The following is a 17727-nucleotide window of genomic DNA, read 5'->3' as shown; positions in this document are numbered from 1 at the left end:
GGTAAAATTCTGTGTGTTGTTGCTAACCTGAACTTAATCTTTTGCACAGTTAGGTACAACTCCTGGGTCCACATGCATGCATCCGGTCCAGCCTCTTGTGTCTACTGAAGCTTCATCACGTGGTTTCACACTGATCTGCGACTCTGCTGTCCGGCGAACTGCACAGTTCAGCCATCACAGCTAACCATAAGTTCATTTGATTTAAAATATTTACTAATATCTAAGGTATTTATACAAAAGGAAATTTATATATTTTTAAAGCCTACATGTCAAGACCGGTCTACTTTCCTTCAATAGTAATTAAACATCAAAAGTAACCACTTGTCTTGTCAACTTGTCTTTGTTACTAGGCTTTTGAATTTTTTCTTCTTTTTTTTTGGGTAAAAAAAGTCATATGCATACAGAATTTTTCATTTCCGTAAATCCTGTCAATTTAACAGCTCCACGCTAGTAAACATTTAAGTTTTTTTTAAACTTCAAAATGAGAGTATCACAGTCAGCACCTCCCCCTCTTCAGTATAGACAGAAAACCATGCGTGGATGATGAAAACGTATTAAATGTTAATAAATAAAAGAGGTGGTAACATAGAATAATTCCTGCCCCCCTGCTACTTATAACAATTAACTGACGATGTATGTTGCTGATGTTTTTTTATTGTTTCATAATTAATTCACGTTCATGTTTCTTCTATTATGCATAGGCATTTGATGTATTTTTTTTTTGTGATTGAATATTAATTATTATTAATTTGGATTAGGTTTTACATAAAGCTGATTATAGTGTGTTTTATTTTTATTTTTTCACTCTAATTTGTTTGGTCATATAAAATTAATATGTCTATTAATTACATTTTTACCATAACAAAGCATATTGTGGTTAGTGAGGCAATAAAGTTAGAGAAGGTTTAAAAAGAAAGACACGGGCGAGACACTTTGTCGCCAGTAAGTTATTTTTCATGCCTCAAGTTAGTGCGTTGTTGGGAAAACCCAGTGCGTAAGCACATGGTTGCTCAGTAATGGACTAGAACTTTCGCTGGGTGCTGTCTCGCCAGCCAATCAGGGCGAGCCATGCGGTGGTGTGATGCATCTTTCCAGACTTTCAAAAAAAAAAAAAAATTTTCCAGGATTATTCCTTATTTGGTCATGTAACTGGTTCTGAATTGTGATTGGTCAGTTGACAAGGGGTTTCCACCCCTTTGTTTTCATCTTTGTAAGGAATACATCTTCATCGTTCAACTAGTTGTTGCTCGATTGTCGCCGTATTTGGTCGTGTTGTCGACAGCTCACATAAAAAAGGAGCTGAGATTATGTAAATAGAGAATTTCACGTCTGCTAGTTGGGGCCAGGCCGAAACTTAAACATTTTTTTATTAGTTTTTGGACTTTAAACTATAAATTACAACCCCAGGCGTCGGCATCGGCCCAGGGTGACTGTTGTCACTTTTACGGGTTTATTGGTCCCTTTTGTTCAAAATAACACAAAGGGACATAATGTTTTCTTTTTTATCGAGCAACATATTAAGTCTACAGTGAATGTGTGGAAAATCATCTCGACAAGTAAGAAGTGATTTTTTTAGTATTAAAAAAAGTCTACCTTAAAAAACTCTTATTGTTAATACAACTAAATGAAACTTAGAATTCATCCTCAATGTTGCTTAGCCAGGCCAACCTGGAATGTAAAAAAAAGTACCTCTCAATACTCACATATTTGTGATCTAGCATACTTATGCACTTAAATACTAACACGGATGCGCAACTGCATGCTTGTACTCTCCCATACTCGCTCACTCTAAACGTAGTTTTATTTCTAGCACGCATGCCAACCACACAGTTTTGCCACCTGTTTCAATAAGCGTGTGGAGACAAATGCAATGACGAGAGAACTGAGTTGACAGTAAAAGAGACTTATGTAACGCCCCGAGCTTCTGACACCGACTGTAATGGCCTGATTCTTATGGGGGCTACTTCATTATCTGACACCAGGGTTTCCACTGGCAGGAAACGGATAGGGTGGGAGTTGGGAGTTGGTAGCGGAGGGTTCGAAGTTGGAATGGGCTGATTCTCACACTTGCCGTTTGAGTAATGCAGTGTTTATTGGGGCTGCTTGACTTCTGGGTTGTGGCAGGCCAGAAGCCAAGCAAGCCCGGGCCGTGAAAGCGTGCGATCTTTACCAATGCGTTTATTCTCTGAACACATTTCTGCCCTGTACATGGATAGGTCGCTGGGTGCGCCTCCTCTAGCAGAGACTTGAACATAGGCCCTCTTGTCTTGACGTTTTACTTATTTGGCATAGTAAAAAACTAACCTTAATTTGGTATGCATATAAATAATAAAAATAAAATAATAATAGGACTTTGGTGATGATATAAACACGGTTGATAAAGTATAAAATATAATCAAATTAAAAAAAAAATTAATGATTTCTCAGTATTCATATAAACAATGTATAAAATTATTATTTTATTTAGTAAAATAATGGAGATAAATTTTAATGAGTAATGAAAATTATTAAATATACTGACTGTTAATTCTAATTTGAAAATTTAATTATTTATTAAATAATAATTAAATAATTTATATTGCAAATAAATTATACATATGAAAACATAACCTCACAAACACTCCAATGTAAACTGCCAGGAGACTACCAGATATTCCACAGTCACTCCCTGTCATCAGTTCAGCAATGGAATCTTACAAGCAACCTTACATTAGAAAAAGATTTTCTTTACATGCCTCTTTTTGACAGCTCTTTACTTAGGGGCCGGCCACAAACCAGTCAAAAAAAATTATAACATACATCCACGCATGTATGGTATTCATTTAAACTGCAATATGCAGGTGGTGTAAAAAGCACGCATAGTTAATGCTAACATTGATATGCCTTTAGCAACGAAAGAGATGCGAGCCTTGCATTGTTGTTGTAACTCCGGATACAAGAATGATTTTGCTGTTCAGAAAAATGAAATACATACTAACGTTCAAACCACAGTATGTTACTTATTCGAGTCAGTAGACGTGGGAGCAAATTGCAATCTTGCTGTATGCGTCTTACACGCCTCAGCGCAGCGCTGCCTTTCCCCCCTGCGGACTAGCTGCCTCTCCCTCCCTCCTGCCGCGTCGCTGCCTCCCCCACCCTCCCTCATTAGAACAAAGACGCACGACCTGCTAGTCATTCCGCCAGCTGTTTCATTTAATCAAAATTTAATTGGCGTTTAAATAAGATGTGGCAGTATTTCATTTTGCTTTTATTAAATGTTAGTTTTTTAAACCTGAAAAAAAAAATCTATTTTTTCCTCCAAATTCGCGTATAGGCCCCCTCCCCTTTTTTGGAGTCGAAAATTTGGAGAAAAAAGGGGGGGGGGGGGCTTTACGCGAGGAAATACGGTACAAACATCATTTTAAAACTACTTGAATAAAGCTGTTGGACCTGTTTCATTGTAGCACGAGAGACGAGCTGAAGAACTCCAAGCAGTGAGCCATTCGAAGGAAATGCATTAATTTTATAAGCCAGGCTACTGAGAGAAGATTTTGGTGAAATATCTTAACAGTAGTCTCGTTTAAAGTATCTCAACAATGTCTTCTTTATTGTACACATGGATAAATAGGCCTCTTGGGGAAACTCACCATGTATTAAAAAAAGAGTTAACTGACTGAACTCTCTACCTCCAAAGGACATCCTCCAAGACAATTTGGAAACCAGCGTAATATACAAGATACTAGGATTATGGAGGATGGTCCAATACCAATGTGACGAGGTACGTATTTAAGGGTAAAATACACCACAAATTTAGGACGTGGCGCTAAATGTTAATTTTAAAACTGAACATACTTTCTTAACTTGAAATACATATTGCATTACAGGCGATGAAAACTGATGTAAAGACTAAAACGAGCGACATGTGGGTCTTATCTGGTGTCTTATTTGTGAGGGCTGATGTTCATTGGTGTTCAGTTCAAATATGGCAGCCACAAACGTTCAGCTTGAGGCGGCCTTTAGACAGCTCGGACGGCTAGCGCTACGTTGAGTGGCTCATAATTCCCTGTGCTTTATGCACTCCGTTACCTCATTTTTATTACTGTTTGAATAATAACTTAAAGTATATTTTCTCTAGTACAAACTTTGGTTCTCTTTTAAAATTTCACAAAAACAGTTTTATCACTTAAGATATTGCCTTCACACATTGTCTTGTAATGACAAAACAACATTAAGTATTACTGAGTACCGTTAAAGTTTCAAGTATATTAACGAGCACTTTTTACAGCACACATGTCACTATTATGAGACGTGTGGTTTTCTTTCATTAAAATAAATGTAATTAAAATTGCTTTTTTTTAACTGAAAGATATCAGCATAGACAATGTAAATGCAATCACACACCAATTAGAATTAAATTTCTTTTTTAATAGTGAACATGACATGTAGATATATCTGTACGGTAATTATTTTAATAGCGCTGTGATGAAAATGGAAAATTGAACAATTTTTCTGTTTTCAACTATAAAAATTTTTCTAATCACCGTTATTACATTTTTGTCGAAATTTCCAGTTCATTTAAGTGGACAGCTTCCAGCCAATTTTCATCCGACGTGCAGACACAAACTGAAGCAAGGCAAAAAAAAAAAATTTTAAATTAGCGAAAAGCTGCTTGAAAATAAATATTTGTGAGTTCCAGCACGTGACGTCATAAAAAAACATTGATGAAATGATTGCATACTTTTATGAATAAAATTGAATCATTTTTTATTGAATAATCACTATTTTGTATGGATACAAAGAAGGAGTGAAATGAAATCTACAATGTAATTGACGAATTTACTTATATTTGCACTTATTAACTGTTGATTTCGTAATTTTTGGGATCTGAAGAAACCCGCCCCGCTAATCATGTCGCCGCTCAATGACGGTTGGACGCAAGGTCTTGTTTCCGAGCCGCAGACGTACCTCTGCAGGCGCTCCTTCTCGGCGAAGAGGCGCGGTATCTCGGGCAGGAAGTCCTCGGCCAGCGTGTGGTACAGCGAGCGCTCGCACTTGGCCGCCGAGTCCTTGAAGCCGCCGGTGACCTGGTCCCAGTCGTCCTGGGTGAAGCAGACCACCTGCCAGGCGCCGCCCGCCCCGGGGCCCGCCCCATCCTCCGCCTCCGAGTCGTGCCTGCGGCGCCGCCTCTCATCGCGCCCCTTCCTGCGCTTGTCCTTGTCCTTGTCCTTGTCCTTGGCCCTCTTCTGCTGCGGCAAGACACACCCCGCTCTTCTCCCGCTCCCACACTCTCCCGACATTTACACACTGATTACACCCCGCTCCCACACTCTCCCGACATTTACACACTGATTACACCCCGCTCCCACACTCTCCCGGCATTTACACACTGATTATACCCCGCTCCCACACTCTCCCGACATTTACACACTGATTACACCCCGCTCACACACTCTCCCGACATTTACACACTGATTACACCCCGCTCCCACACTCTCCCGACATTTACACACTGATTACACCCCGCTCCCACACTCTCCCGACATTTACACACTGATTACACCCCGCTCCCACACTCTCCCGACATTTACACACTGATTACACCCCGCTCACACACTCTCCCGACATTTACACACTGATTACACCCCGCTCCCACACTCTCCCGACATTTACACACTGATTACACCCCGCTCCCACACTCTCCCGACATTTACACACTGATTACACCCCGCTCCCACACTCTCCCGACATTTACACACTGATTACACCCCGCTCCCACACTCTCCCGACATTTACACACTGATTACACCCCGCTCCCACACTCTCCCGACATTTACACACTGATTACACCCCGCTCCCACACTCTCCCGACATTTACACACTGATTACACCCCGCTCCCACACTCTCCCGACATTTACACACTGATTATACCCCGCTCCCTCAATCTCCCGACATTTACACACTGATTACACCCCGCTCCCACACTCTCCCGACATTTACACACTGATTACACCCCGCTCCCACACTCTCCCGACATTTACACACTGATTACACCCCGCTCACTCACTCTCCCGACATTTACACACTCATTACACCCCACTCTCACACTCTCCCGACATTTACACACTAATTATACATTCCCGAAAAAATAATTATTTTTCTCTGGTTTTCCTAATATCAAAGACACTGTTTAAAGAATAAAATACATTATGCAGTGGCGTAGCCAGGATTTGTGTATGGGGGGGTGTTAAGAAGCATGCCCACCCCCCTCCCCCCCCTTCCTGTATTAAAGGGGGGGGTCCGGGGGTCCTCCCCCGGGAAAATTTGGATTTTAAGGTGTAAAATAGTGCTATTTTAGCAGTTTTCGGTACTTAAATTTAAATATTGTAATGGTAAAAATTTTATTAATTTTAATATGAAATTTGTTTGAGTTATGAATAAGAAATTAATAAAAGATTTGGTTCTGGGGGGAGGGGGAGGTTGAACCCCTAAACCCCCCCCCCCCTGGCTACGCCCCTGACATTATGTCTATAACATACAAAATACACATAACCTAAATCATAAAATAATAACAAATAACATAAATAATACAAATATATATTACGTACATAACATATATTAGGAGACTGCTCCAGATAGTGACTCTCATTTGGAATTTTTTTACACCAAAAAATTTAAAACTAAAATTGGAAAAAAAAATTAATACATAAAGTTTGGTACAAATCCAGTAAAAGCATCATCCTGATGAAAACATAACACAGCATTTAAAATTTGTACTTACGTTTTTGGGTAAGTCTTCCCTGTACAGTCGAGTGCCGTAGAAGTACCAATAGGCAGAGTCATTCTCGTCGTGTCCTAAGGGTTCGACCCGTAAGCTATCCGACTCCAGATTCTACAGAAACACAACAATCAGTTCAGAGGTATTAACTATGCTGTCCTTAATAAATTTTGTAAGAAGTAAAGCCTAAAAATACTGGACTGTGTTAAAGCTACATTATTTTAGATGGACATAGGCTAAGTTAAATTTTTAAAAAATGATGTTTCTTGTAATATTAAGTACTATTTGTAACTAAAATCAGGAAAAAAAAAATTAAATTAATTGCTTTTTTGTCTTATGTTAAGTAGACTGTTACAAAAATAACAATTATGTTTTAATGTCTTTCAGTGTACACGGGCTGTGATGGCAATTGGGTTAGCCTACTGCCCTATTTTTAAAGATTCAATAATTATATATATATATATATATATATATATATATATATATATATATATATATATACACACACACACACACATATATATATACGAGGGTTATTTTTTTTTCAACCTCCGATCGGCTGTAATAAAAAAACGGGAATGAATTGGGAAATTATTTTAATGTCAAAAGAAACGTACATCTTTACTCTATTTTTCCACATAATCACCGTGCAGATTGAGGCATTTGTCGTACCGATGCACCAGCTTTCCAATACCCTCTGCATAAAATGATGCCTCCTGCCTATTTAGCCACGTTTTAACAGTGCTCTGCAGTTCATCATTGGTGTTGAAGCGTCGTCCTCCAAGCCACTTTTTCAACGTGAGGAAAAGGTGATAGTCACTCAGTGCCAAATCCGGACTGTAAGGAGGGTGATCAAACACTTCCCATCAAAATCTTGCAAGGAGTTGTTGTGTTACGGCGGCACTATGCGGTCGGGCGTTGTCATGAAGCAAGACAACACCAGATGTCAGCATTCCTCTCCGCGTGTTGCGTATCGACTGTCTTAGCCGTCGTAGTGTCGCGCAGTATGCAGCAGCATTGATTGTTGTCCCTGGCTCCATGAAATCAACCAGTAGCACACCTTGGTGATCCCAGAACACTGTAGCCATCTGTTTCTTGGTGCTGAATGTCCGTTTGAACTTTTTTGGCTTGTTTGGAAAATAGGTGTGCATCCACTGTTGTGATTGAAGTTTTGTTTCTTCATTATCGAAATGAATCCATGTTTCATCACCTGTCACAATTTGAGTCAAAAAGTGTTCACCATCGTCTGCGTAACGCAGCAAAAACGACAAGGCTGATGCCATTCGCCGCTCCTTGTTGATGTCAGTCAACATCTTGGGTACCCATCGGGCACAGATTTTCCTGTATCCGAGATTGTCTGTAACAATGGCGTATAGGGCTGACCTTGAAATGAGCGGAAATTGTTCAGACAGTTCTGAAATCGTGAAATGACGTCTCTCACAAACAACTGCATCAACTCTCTGAACTGTTTCATCTGTTGCTACCGACTTCCTTCCTTGGCCACCTTCATCATGAACATCAATACGGCCTTCGCGGAATTCCCGACACCACTCTCGCACAATGCCATTGCTCATAAAGTTTTCACCGTACATAACACTCATTCGGCGATGGATTTCTGCTGCAGTGTGCCCTTCTGCCTGTAAGGAACGGATGACTCCACGCAGCTCGCATTTCGCCGTACAGTTTATCGTTGCAGCCATGTTGACATTCCCATAACCAAGCTTCAACTGAGGTGTGAGTTGGCCGCTCCACATGGTTGGTGGAAGGGGGTAAACACTACGAGACGTGTCGAATCGTGTACGAGCAATTAGGGTATTGATTAATGGGCATGCCATAGAGAAATGAAACTGTAATCACACTGCAGGGCACTGTTAAAACGTGGCTGAATAGGCAGGAGGCATCATTTTATGCAGAGGGTATTGGAAAGCTGGTGCATCGGTACGACAAATGCCTCAATCTGCACGGTGATTATGTGGAAAAATAGAGTAAAGATGTACGTTTCTTTTGACGTTAAAATAATTTCCCAATTCATTCCCGTTTTTTTATTACAGACGATCGGAGGTTGAAAAAAAAAAAACCCTCGTGTGTGTATGTGTGTGTGTGTGTGTGTGTGTGTGTGTGTGTGTGTGTGTGTGTGTGTGTGTATATATATATATATATATATATATATATATATATATATATATATATATGAGATACATTTTCAAAAAGATGTAGATGAATCTGAGTACCTCAGAGCGCTTTGTGACGAAGGGAAAATCCCTGCAGACCATGGGTATCGATAGTATTAGATAAAAACAGTGAAAATTAACCTGGTAACTGTTTGCTGCTGAAATACTGAAAAGAGTGACTCAGTTGCAATACAACTGTTTGTTGACTGCCACATCTTTCTCCTGTGACTTCCAGTGCTAGGTCAGAGTTCTCACGCTTTTTCTCATTTGCAAGATAATATAAACATATTAAACTAAAAATTTGCATCCGAACACATTTAATTTACACCTAACATGTCAAACTAACCATAAAATCTTTTCCCACACAAGACACAGTTTGCAATGTTATCATTTCCATCAATGTTATGCAACCAATAAACACTAACAGTATGTAGCATAAAACCACTAAATGGGATCAAACTTTGAAAGAAAGAAAAAAACACATTATTATCGGTAAGCATTAGAATGACTATTGACTTACCATAGTTAAAATCATTAAATTAATACACAGTTACGTATTTCATTAGCTGTTTCCCTTACATCTAATTAATGAAGAATGCAAATGCATATGAATTTGTAATCAAAACACCAGCTAATTTTAAGAGACTAGAGGAACACACTAGTGTTAAAATTACTAATCCAGTTTGGTGACAGATATTTGGAAATTTCCCTGTGTTTCCAGGTTTTGAAGATACAGTTTCAATTCCCTGAGTCTTCTGTGTCTGTGGGAACCACGTGGGTGATGTCTGCCAATGTCTAATAAAACAATAATATCTGCTGCAAATGCCCAAGAGTTTCACCTGGCCAGGATGACCGCTAACGTCTCGTCAGCGGTGGAACATGGCTGGGAGTGTTGTTCCTGCAGCCTACCTCCACCTTCATTCTCTAAACACTTCAGCATTCACGAGTTCATTACGTACAGCCAGCAAGAACTGAGGTTTGCTGATCCGCTGACTCTAAAGCACTTCCATCTTCTGTTTCGTTGCCTTCTGCACCTCAGTGAACCAATACCGGTTGAATAAGATATTCCTTTCTTTAATGAGTAAGAGCTGTAGCAATGCGTTGCTATCGCACTGGGTTGCTGAATTATAAAGATGTTATGTTGTGGGCGCCACCACGTGGTTCGTGGGCACGTGGACCCGGCGAGACTCTTTCTCCTGGTCGTGACGTCGCCCGTGTGGGGCGAGACACGCAACCCTATTCACCTACGGTGGCCCTAACACCCGCTCTCAGCGTCGTGTACGCTATCACCATGAAACAATTATCCCAAGTGGGCTCTAGGCGTCCCACACGCCATACACTCCTTAAGGACACACGTGGTTAGAATGAAAAGATGGAGACTTCAAGGCGCCCGAGTTTTATTCACTCCTTCCTCTTACATATTTACTTATTAAGCGGTTAAAAAGCCAACGGCATGAATCAGCTTAGAGGAGGGCCAGGTCACCTTGTGGCCTGACCTACGATTCGCAACGCAGTCGATTTCAAAAGTCCGTCTGAGCGGAAAAAATATTTATGTTAAAGAGTCTTCCACCCGGAGTAGGCCTCGAAGCGGTTAAAAGCGATTCAGAAAAATTATTACACGGCCGGATGCTAAATGATCAGTTCTTACCAAGTATTGAAGGCGACGAGGTACAGCACGCGTCCTACTCCGGGCGGTTCCAAGATTAGACTACCTGGCTAGGGGATGTCATGGCGCCTCCTTCCGCTCCCGTTACCGTTAGCTGTTCAATTTACGTTTTTACTTACAATGAAATATGAATAAACATTTAGTAAACCAGTATTAATTAAGTTACTGCCTCTGCTCCTTCCACCTAATTAACAAAGCTAAATAAAAGAATTACAATAATGAAAAGTTAATTTGGTAGTTCTCTTAGCGGTCGCTTGTGGCGCTGTAACGTCTGTTTAGAAAAATGGACCTGCAAACATACGACCCTTGGGAATTAAAAGATAAAATAAAGGTTGACAATTCTTATTTAATAATTAGGATTTACGGGGAAGCCGCACCGACTCTAATTACTGGCCTCTTGTATGGCCGCAACACACACACTCACCTACACACGCTCGCCGTCGGCGGGATGTTTGAAATAGAGGGTGCTGGTGGGGGGAGAGGGGTGCTGCCGTGGACGGGTCACATCGGGCTTAGGAGGGGCGTAGCCCTGGACGACGTCAGCGTAACTGGTAGTGCTGGGATGGGTTTTTCGTGAGACTTCAAAGCTGGCTGTCATACACGATAATGTGCAAATGTCCCTTCTTTTATCCTTGAGAAAACAGACAAGAGCCACGTTGACGGGAGGAGTTCATTGACTCTGCTGGAGGCGGCGTTGACCATTCGCAGTGTCTCGGCGTGCAGACATAGGTAGGAAGAACTCCTTCAGTTTCGAGAAGAGGTCAAGATGATGTCTAGTAGTAATGTGTCAAATAGCAAGAAAACTGGTTATGGAGTAAATGCTAGTGTACTTTTGGCCAAGATGGCAACGTTGGCTTTGAAAGATTAAGGTATCTTCAAATTAAATGGTATGGAGAGAGTGTCGCTAGGACATTAGTGGTAAATTAACTTTTTCAAATGCAGGCACAGGGTTTTGATGCCAAACACCATCTCCAATGCTGCAATAGGGCTAACCACAGCTGCTGATTGGATGAACTACAGTTCCCTGATGTGACAACGATCATACCACCGGACCTTGGTACAGCAAGTCTGTTTAGATCTGACAAACAATAAGTATAATTTCCTCAGCATGGAACATTGGACTCTTCATTCCCGCATTCATCACTTTTAGAAGTTTCCCAACCTACTCCACCACATATTTGATAAGATCCTTCAAACAAAAATTCTTGTTCTACAATTGCTGTTCAGAGAGGATCCCTGGCAGCCCGCGGGTTGAACATTGTTTCCTTCACCCCGCATCAGTAATACTAAACCAGGAAATATTAGTTTTACAGTTGTGTATTAGCATGATCATTTCAAATGAAAATAAGATTCAGCAGACACCGCTATGAAGCCATAATATTAACACCAAAAATGGAAATTTAAAATATTATTATTGTTTAATAAAAACCAGAATGAGTACAAATTATCAGTAAGACAATGACACTGGTGAAAACAATATTGTTACCCTTCTGATTAGTAAAATAGGCATGGCTTAATGCTGTAAAAATAACATTCGAAACAAGGTTGCAGTGTTATCTAAAAAGTTTGCAAATGCACACCCAGTGACAGGCTTCTATCCTCTGCCCACCCAAGGTTCTCGCGCCAAGTCGCACCAATTTTCCCTTCTCTTCCCTGCAGTACACCCCAGTTCAATATGCACCTGCCATGCACAATACTAGTCCCATCCTGAGGCTATTTCATATCACTCCGCTGGCCAGCTCAAGTTCTTTCCCTTCTGCAGATAGCACGCCTGTGCCATCTACAGACCAGACCCTGGTACTTTTGTTTCCCCCTCACACTGCCCTCACGCAGTGCCGGCAATTCTTCGAAACATCATCAGTGCAACATCCTGATGACATGGTGAAGTGTAAATGTGCATTATTCTTTGTGATGATTATTTACAATTATAGAATGGTAAAATCACACACTCTAACTTTTTTTTACTGCCTCATCATCAGTCTATCTGGCAAGATAACATATTTTACAACAATAATTATTATTATTAAAACTCATTCCAACAAACATACATAGCATGCACAAATCTACAATAAAATGTTATCCAACACCACATACAGTTTGCACTGTAAAGTAACAAAAAACTGCCAGTACTAAAAACTAAACAAATAAATTTGTTCACTCAAACTTTGAAATGATAAATTATTGATTGGGATCGTGCAATTGAGTATACACTTTTGATTATTCTTCAAACTGACACACCTTGTTTGTATTCTTTATGTTTAGGTAACAGTAAAAACCAGATACAGATTATTAAGAGCATACAATTTTATGATTAAAATTAATTCTAGTTTAAGATATTATTATTTTACATATAAATAAAAAATTTCTGGTACAGTTTTGGATACTGAACATTTCCCTGTGTTTTCCAGGGTTTGAAAGACACCTTTCCAATTCCCTGAGTTTTCCCTGTTTCCTTATTTTCCCTGTGTGTGGTCTCCGCAGCAGACAACACATTCAGAGAGTATTCACACAAACCTTCAAGAGATCTTGAACGTCGTCTCCGTCAAGCCTGAAGTCGCACAGCGCATGCAGGATTTCTACTTTCGTTCTCAGCGGGAGGAACTGGAAGTCCATGTCTGTGTTGAACGGGTTATCGCGTTTGTACTCCTGCAACAGCCGCAGCACAAGCACAAACGTAAACAATCGAGCATACTTTCTGCAACATGAGGACCACGGGGTGGTGTCACAGTGAGGGTCACCTCTAGCCGCTTGCATTCAAACTGTTTCAAGTGGACTATGGCTGTCATATTGCTGTGCTGCCTGCCTTTTAAGTTTGCTCACAGTTTATCTCCACTGTCAGGTTAATTTCATGTTTTAACACTTAGTACTCCCGATGAAACTATACCGACATTTGGTAATCTTGCAAAACTGCTAACACAACACAGCTGTCACGAACTTGTCAGGTAAAGACATTTCACTGGACTAACATTTGTAGTTACTAATTACAACATCCTTTAAATTTCTATACTTGCAACACTAAAGAAAAAAAAAATTTGAGAGTCTAATTTCTGTAAGTGTTTGCGAGGTACATTTCTTACACACAAAACTGAAACCTCCCCATCTAAAATTTGCCATCGACTGCCAAAATAAATTAGTTTTTGAGTTCACATTTAAATAGAACATATTTTTTACTTTGCATCATTATTGTTCCAGTTTAGCAAGAGCTCACACAATTCTTACTCATAGATCACAATACCTTACGAATTGCAAATTTTAATGGTGACTACACATAAATTATGAGAATACAATATTTCGCAGATGAAAACGATGTTCACCAACTGAAACTAAGTAGCATGTGGCTGAGAGGAGCTCAGTGGATCTGAACAGCATCCAGTGTCTGCACCAAGCAGCTATGCACAGCGCTGGCACGGACTGCGCTCCTGTAGGCACGCAGCCGGCGAGTGTCTCTCCCTCCCAGCACAGAAAAAAAAAGTAAGGACAATATAACAAAATTACAGTAACTTAGCTTCATCAGGTTACAAAGAAATTGTTTTGGTACGGATAGTAATTGTAATCCTTAGCAATGATGTCTTCCTCCCCATCACAGCCGAACATGCCTCTTGCACACAAGCGGCAGGACCTGTGTGTTTTTCAAATAGTCTGTATTTAGTTTTCACACACGTGTTTCATTCATTTCATTGCTATCGTACTGGATTTGAAAGAGTCGCGCGGTGTGTGAGCGTTGACCCGACTATCCTCTCTCAGGGTCATCACGTCGCCCAAGTGCGACGAGGCTCACAACCCCCTAACTACTCAAATCTAGCCTAACCGCCCGCTCCTTGGCTCACGAGAAGAAACCAGAGTGGTCTCCAGGTGTCCCCACATGCCAGAGGACAGGAAGCAATCATAAGTGGTCGCCACGCCCTGCTCCGGGTGGCGATCCAGATAGACTCGCAGTCGTCTAGGTGTCAAGGCGGCAGGAAGCAGTTTAATTACCGTTAGGCCGTTCTTATTTACGTGACGAAACAGAAAACACAACAGAACCTCTCGAGCACTGAATAATAAATTACAACCACTTATTACAAAATAATAACATTTACTCGTATTGGCAGTTATTAATTAAGTTCAAAACATAAACTGCCCGCGTCTGGGTACGTTCTGAAAGGGTTTGCACATTGAGCTGCTTAGTCCCTACTTAAGCTGAAAGAAAACAAAACACTCAGGGAATAACACATGAGTAAAACTACAAAAAATATTTCAGTTAAAGTATTATTTTAGGAGTGCGTGGCACAGACTCCAGTCGCCTCTTGCATGGCGGACATGGCGGGCGGTCTGAAACAGGGAGATGGTGGGAGGAGAGGGGTCGGGCGAGACGTGAGGCACATCAGGCTAAGGAGGGAGCAGCCCCGGTCGACGTCTACATAGTGACATTAATGTATATGTATTTAAGTATGACTTGTTTTAATGAAATTACACAACTGACAAGAACACAGTGTTATAAACAATGAAATAAAAACCAAAATTTAAATATTTAGTTTTATGTTTCCAAGTAAAATTACTACTTAAATTTCTACGTGTAAATGTTGGAGTTCTAAAAGGCTACTTTTACCTGAGGTGTTAGTGTGACAAATCAATTTTCTTTTAAAATTCAAATATTGTGGCCCCTCGGCCACTTGTTAACTTTAACTGAATTTTTATGCAATCTTAATAACTATTATAACTTGTTTTTATTTGAATATTTACAGTTAATAATTTGTTGTTTCATGGGGCGGCCACTAGATGCGCAATGAGAGTGACGTCACGCACAGCACAGCACTGCCGAGCAACGAATTCGCGATGTACGCTTGAATGGTATCAGACGTGTTTGGTAGCCGGGCTGTGGATGTCTTGGAGAAGGACTGCAAAACATTCTACGGCCCGTTTTCACACTGGGCTTGCAATGTTGGCTCGTGGCACTGAGTTGATGGTGCACGTCACTCCCGCATCGAACAAGGTGACGAGTCGTCCTGATGACTTATTTGGTCCCCTGGCGAAACATCATTTACTGCAAGTCAGTGTGAAACTTTTGTCAGTTTGAAAACTGAATTTTTTTTCTGAATGCAAATTTTTTACCCACGGTCAGAACAACATTTAAACTTATGCAGCAAACGCCCCTAGAAGTACGGTTTACATGGACCCAAATTTTTTTGCTGCCGTATTTATCTATTGTGCTCAGTTAAGGTCTATAAACTGGTGTTCTTTGGTGTATAAACATCACTATTAATTTTACGTTTTTTCTAGTAATACGTTGCAGAGAACTGCAGTGTTATACACCTACGTAGTGCTACGTCATGCCCAACTCAACTGATCGCACACCAGCACAATGTTAACTGATGATATTGCTGAAGAAACTGTGGTGATATAAAACTGTGTGAACCAGATTTTAAAAACCCTGTGGACGTTGAGTCGCCCCCAGCCAGACTCTAGTGAAAGGAACTTAAACACATTGTTACTAGGCTGTGGTGGCTTCGTGTCCCACAACAAGGGAAGAGACTTGCACCTGAAGTGACTGTGACCAGTACTTGTATGGCGGGTGTTCCAACTCACAGGCGCACCACTTAAAGAAGTGCGTGCGGGACCCACCCAGAGCCGCGCAGTGGAGGGGGTAACCACGTGACTGGGAAGTGCAACATCGGCGAAGACGGTGAGAGACGCCCCCTCAAAAGTGGCGTGACGCGGAGCGATGGGATCGAGAGAGTGCGACAGAGTGGCACGAGACTGTGTGTAAACAGACACGAGGTAAGGGGCGAGCCACTGCTGAGCCTAGCTCCAGTGAGGAGTGCGAACTGTAGAACTTGACATTGAGTGACTTGCGAATAAACATTTTTAAGTGTTAGTGATTGGTGATCAGACATTTTTAAGTACAATCATTTATGTAAAAATTAGTAACTAATAAAACTGTGATAAAACTTAATTGGGCTATCTCCCCATATAAGTCGTAACATTTTGGTGTCAGAAGTGAGATAGCCCTAATTAAATAAATTACTAATAGTTAATAAACAATTAAAAATAATTAAGATTTAGATTTTTGTTATTAATATTAGTGTTAGTAACTGTAATTAGTTTTAAATGTAGTAATAGTAAAGTTTTAATTTTCAGTAGAAGTTTAGGTTAGGTTGTAGGTCAAATTACACTATAGATCATAGGACAGTTGTGATAATGGTAGTGTATGTGGACAAGAAAGATGGCTGCTGGCGAACTTAAAACCACAATGGGTTTCTTGGCTGAAATAAATAATAAAATCGAGAGGGGCCAGGAAGAAATGAAAATGGAACAGGAGGAAATGAAGAATGGCCAAGAAGAGATGAAAAATGAAATGAACTAACAAGAAAAGATGAAGAATGAAATGAATAACTGCCAAGAGGGGATGACGAATGCTATGCAGACAGATTGAATACATGAAGAAGAACCAAAGAGAAATGAAGAAGAGAATGGATGAAAAAGAAATTCAGTTCGAGGGTAAAGTCAAGTGTTTGGAGCTGCATCTTGCACAACAGGAACAACAGATGATTCAGCTCCAACAGGACACTGAACAGCATGCAGAAGCTGTAACCGAGGAGTGCCGACAGATGATCAAAGAAGCCTCTGCTGCTACAAACCATAAGATTTTCTCCAAGAATGTTTGATGGAAGGCACTTCCAACAGCCACTCAAATTTCAAGCCACCCACCTTTGATGGTCAAACTTCATAGACAATTCGAGGCAGCTGCAGAAGTAAATGGTTAGTAAATGGTTCGGGTAAGGAAGAAAAGGCTACGGAACTTGTCTTGGCCCTGAGAGGATCTCCACTAGAGCTGCTTTAGACCATACCAGTTCCAGACCAGAAAGACTATGCCAGCAGCTAGCCGCCAGTGTGTGTTTTTTAGACGGACTCAGAGATGTGGAGGTTCAGCAAACTCTTCGTCTGGCCCGGCACAAGAAGAGTTGCGAGGCCTTGGTCCATGCCCTGGAAATCGAGGCAGCATGCAGTGCCTCAAGCAACACAAGCATAAGGACAAGGAGAGCTGGACTGGAGACCTACAATGGAGAAAACGCTAGAAACACCACTAATGAAGTAGATATTCTCAGGACATTGAAGAAGCTGCTGAATGATACTCCAGGTAAACAGATCAGGAGAG

General features: G+C 40.8%; 1 protein-coding gene across 2 annotated transcripts in view; it reads right to left on the bottom strand.

The window, feature by feature from the left end:
- Nucleotides 1-17727, bottom strand: part of LOC134541412 (uncharacterized) — a 92546-nt gene that overhangs the window by 47855 nt on the left and 26964 nt on the right. The window contains exons 4-6 of one of the 2 annotated variants that reach the window (XM_063384844.1): nucleotides 13107-13238; nucleotides 6759-6869; nucleotides 4945-5222 (exon numbers count right to left, since the gene is read on the bottom strand). In XM_063384844.1, the coding sequence (XP_063240914.1) occupies nucleotides 4945-5222; nucleotides 6759-6869; nucleotides 13107-13238 (521 nt within the window). Of the gene's footprint in view, nucleotides 1-4944; nucleotides 5226-6758; nucleotides 6870-13106; nucleotides 13239-17727 lie in introns of both variants that reach the window. The other variant, XM_063384843.1, reaches the window with a different exon arrangement.

Source organism: Bacillus rossius, chromosome 18 (genome assembly GCF_032445375.1).
Source record: "Bacillus rossius redtenbacheri isolate Brsri chromosome 18, Brsri_v3, whole genome shotgun sequence".
Lineage (NCBI taxonomy): Eukaryota > Metazoa > Arthropoda > Insecta > Phasmatodea > Bacillidae > Bacillus > Bacillus rossius.
Note: the sequence above shows the minus strand (reverse complement) of the source record. Positions and strands in the feature narration are given on the sequence as shown.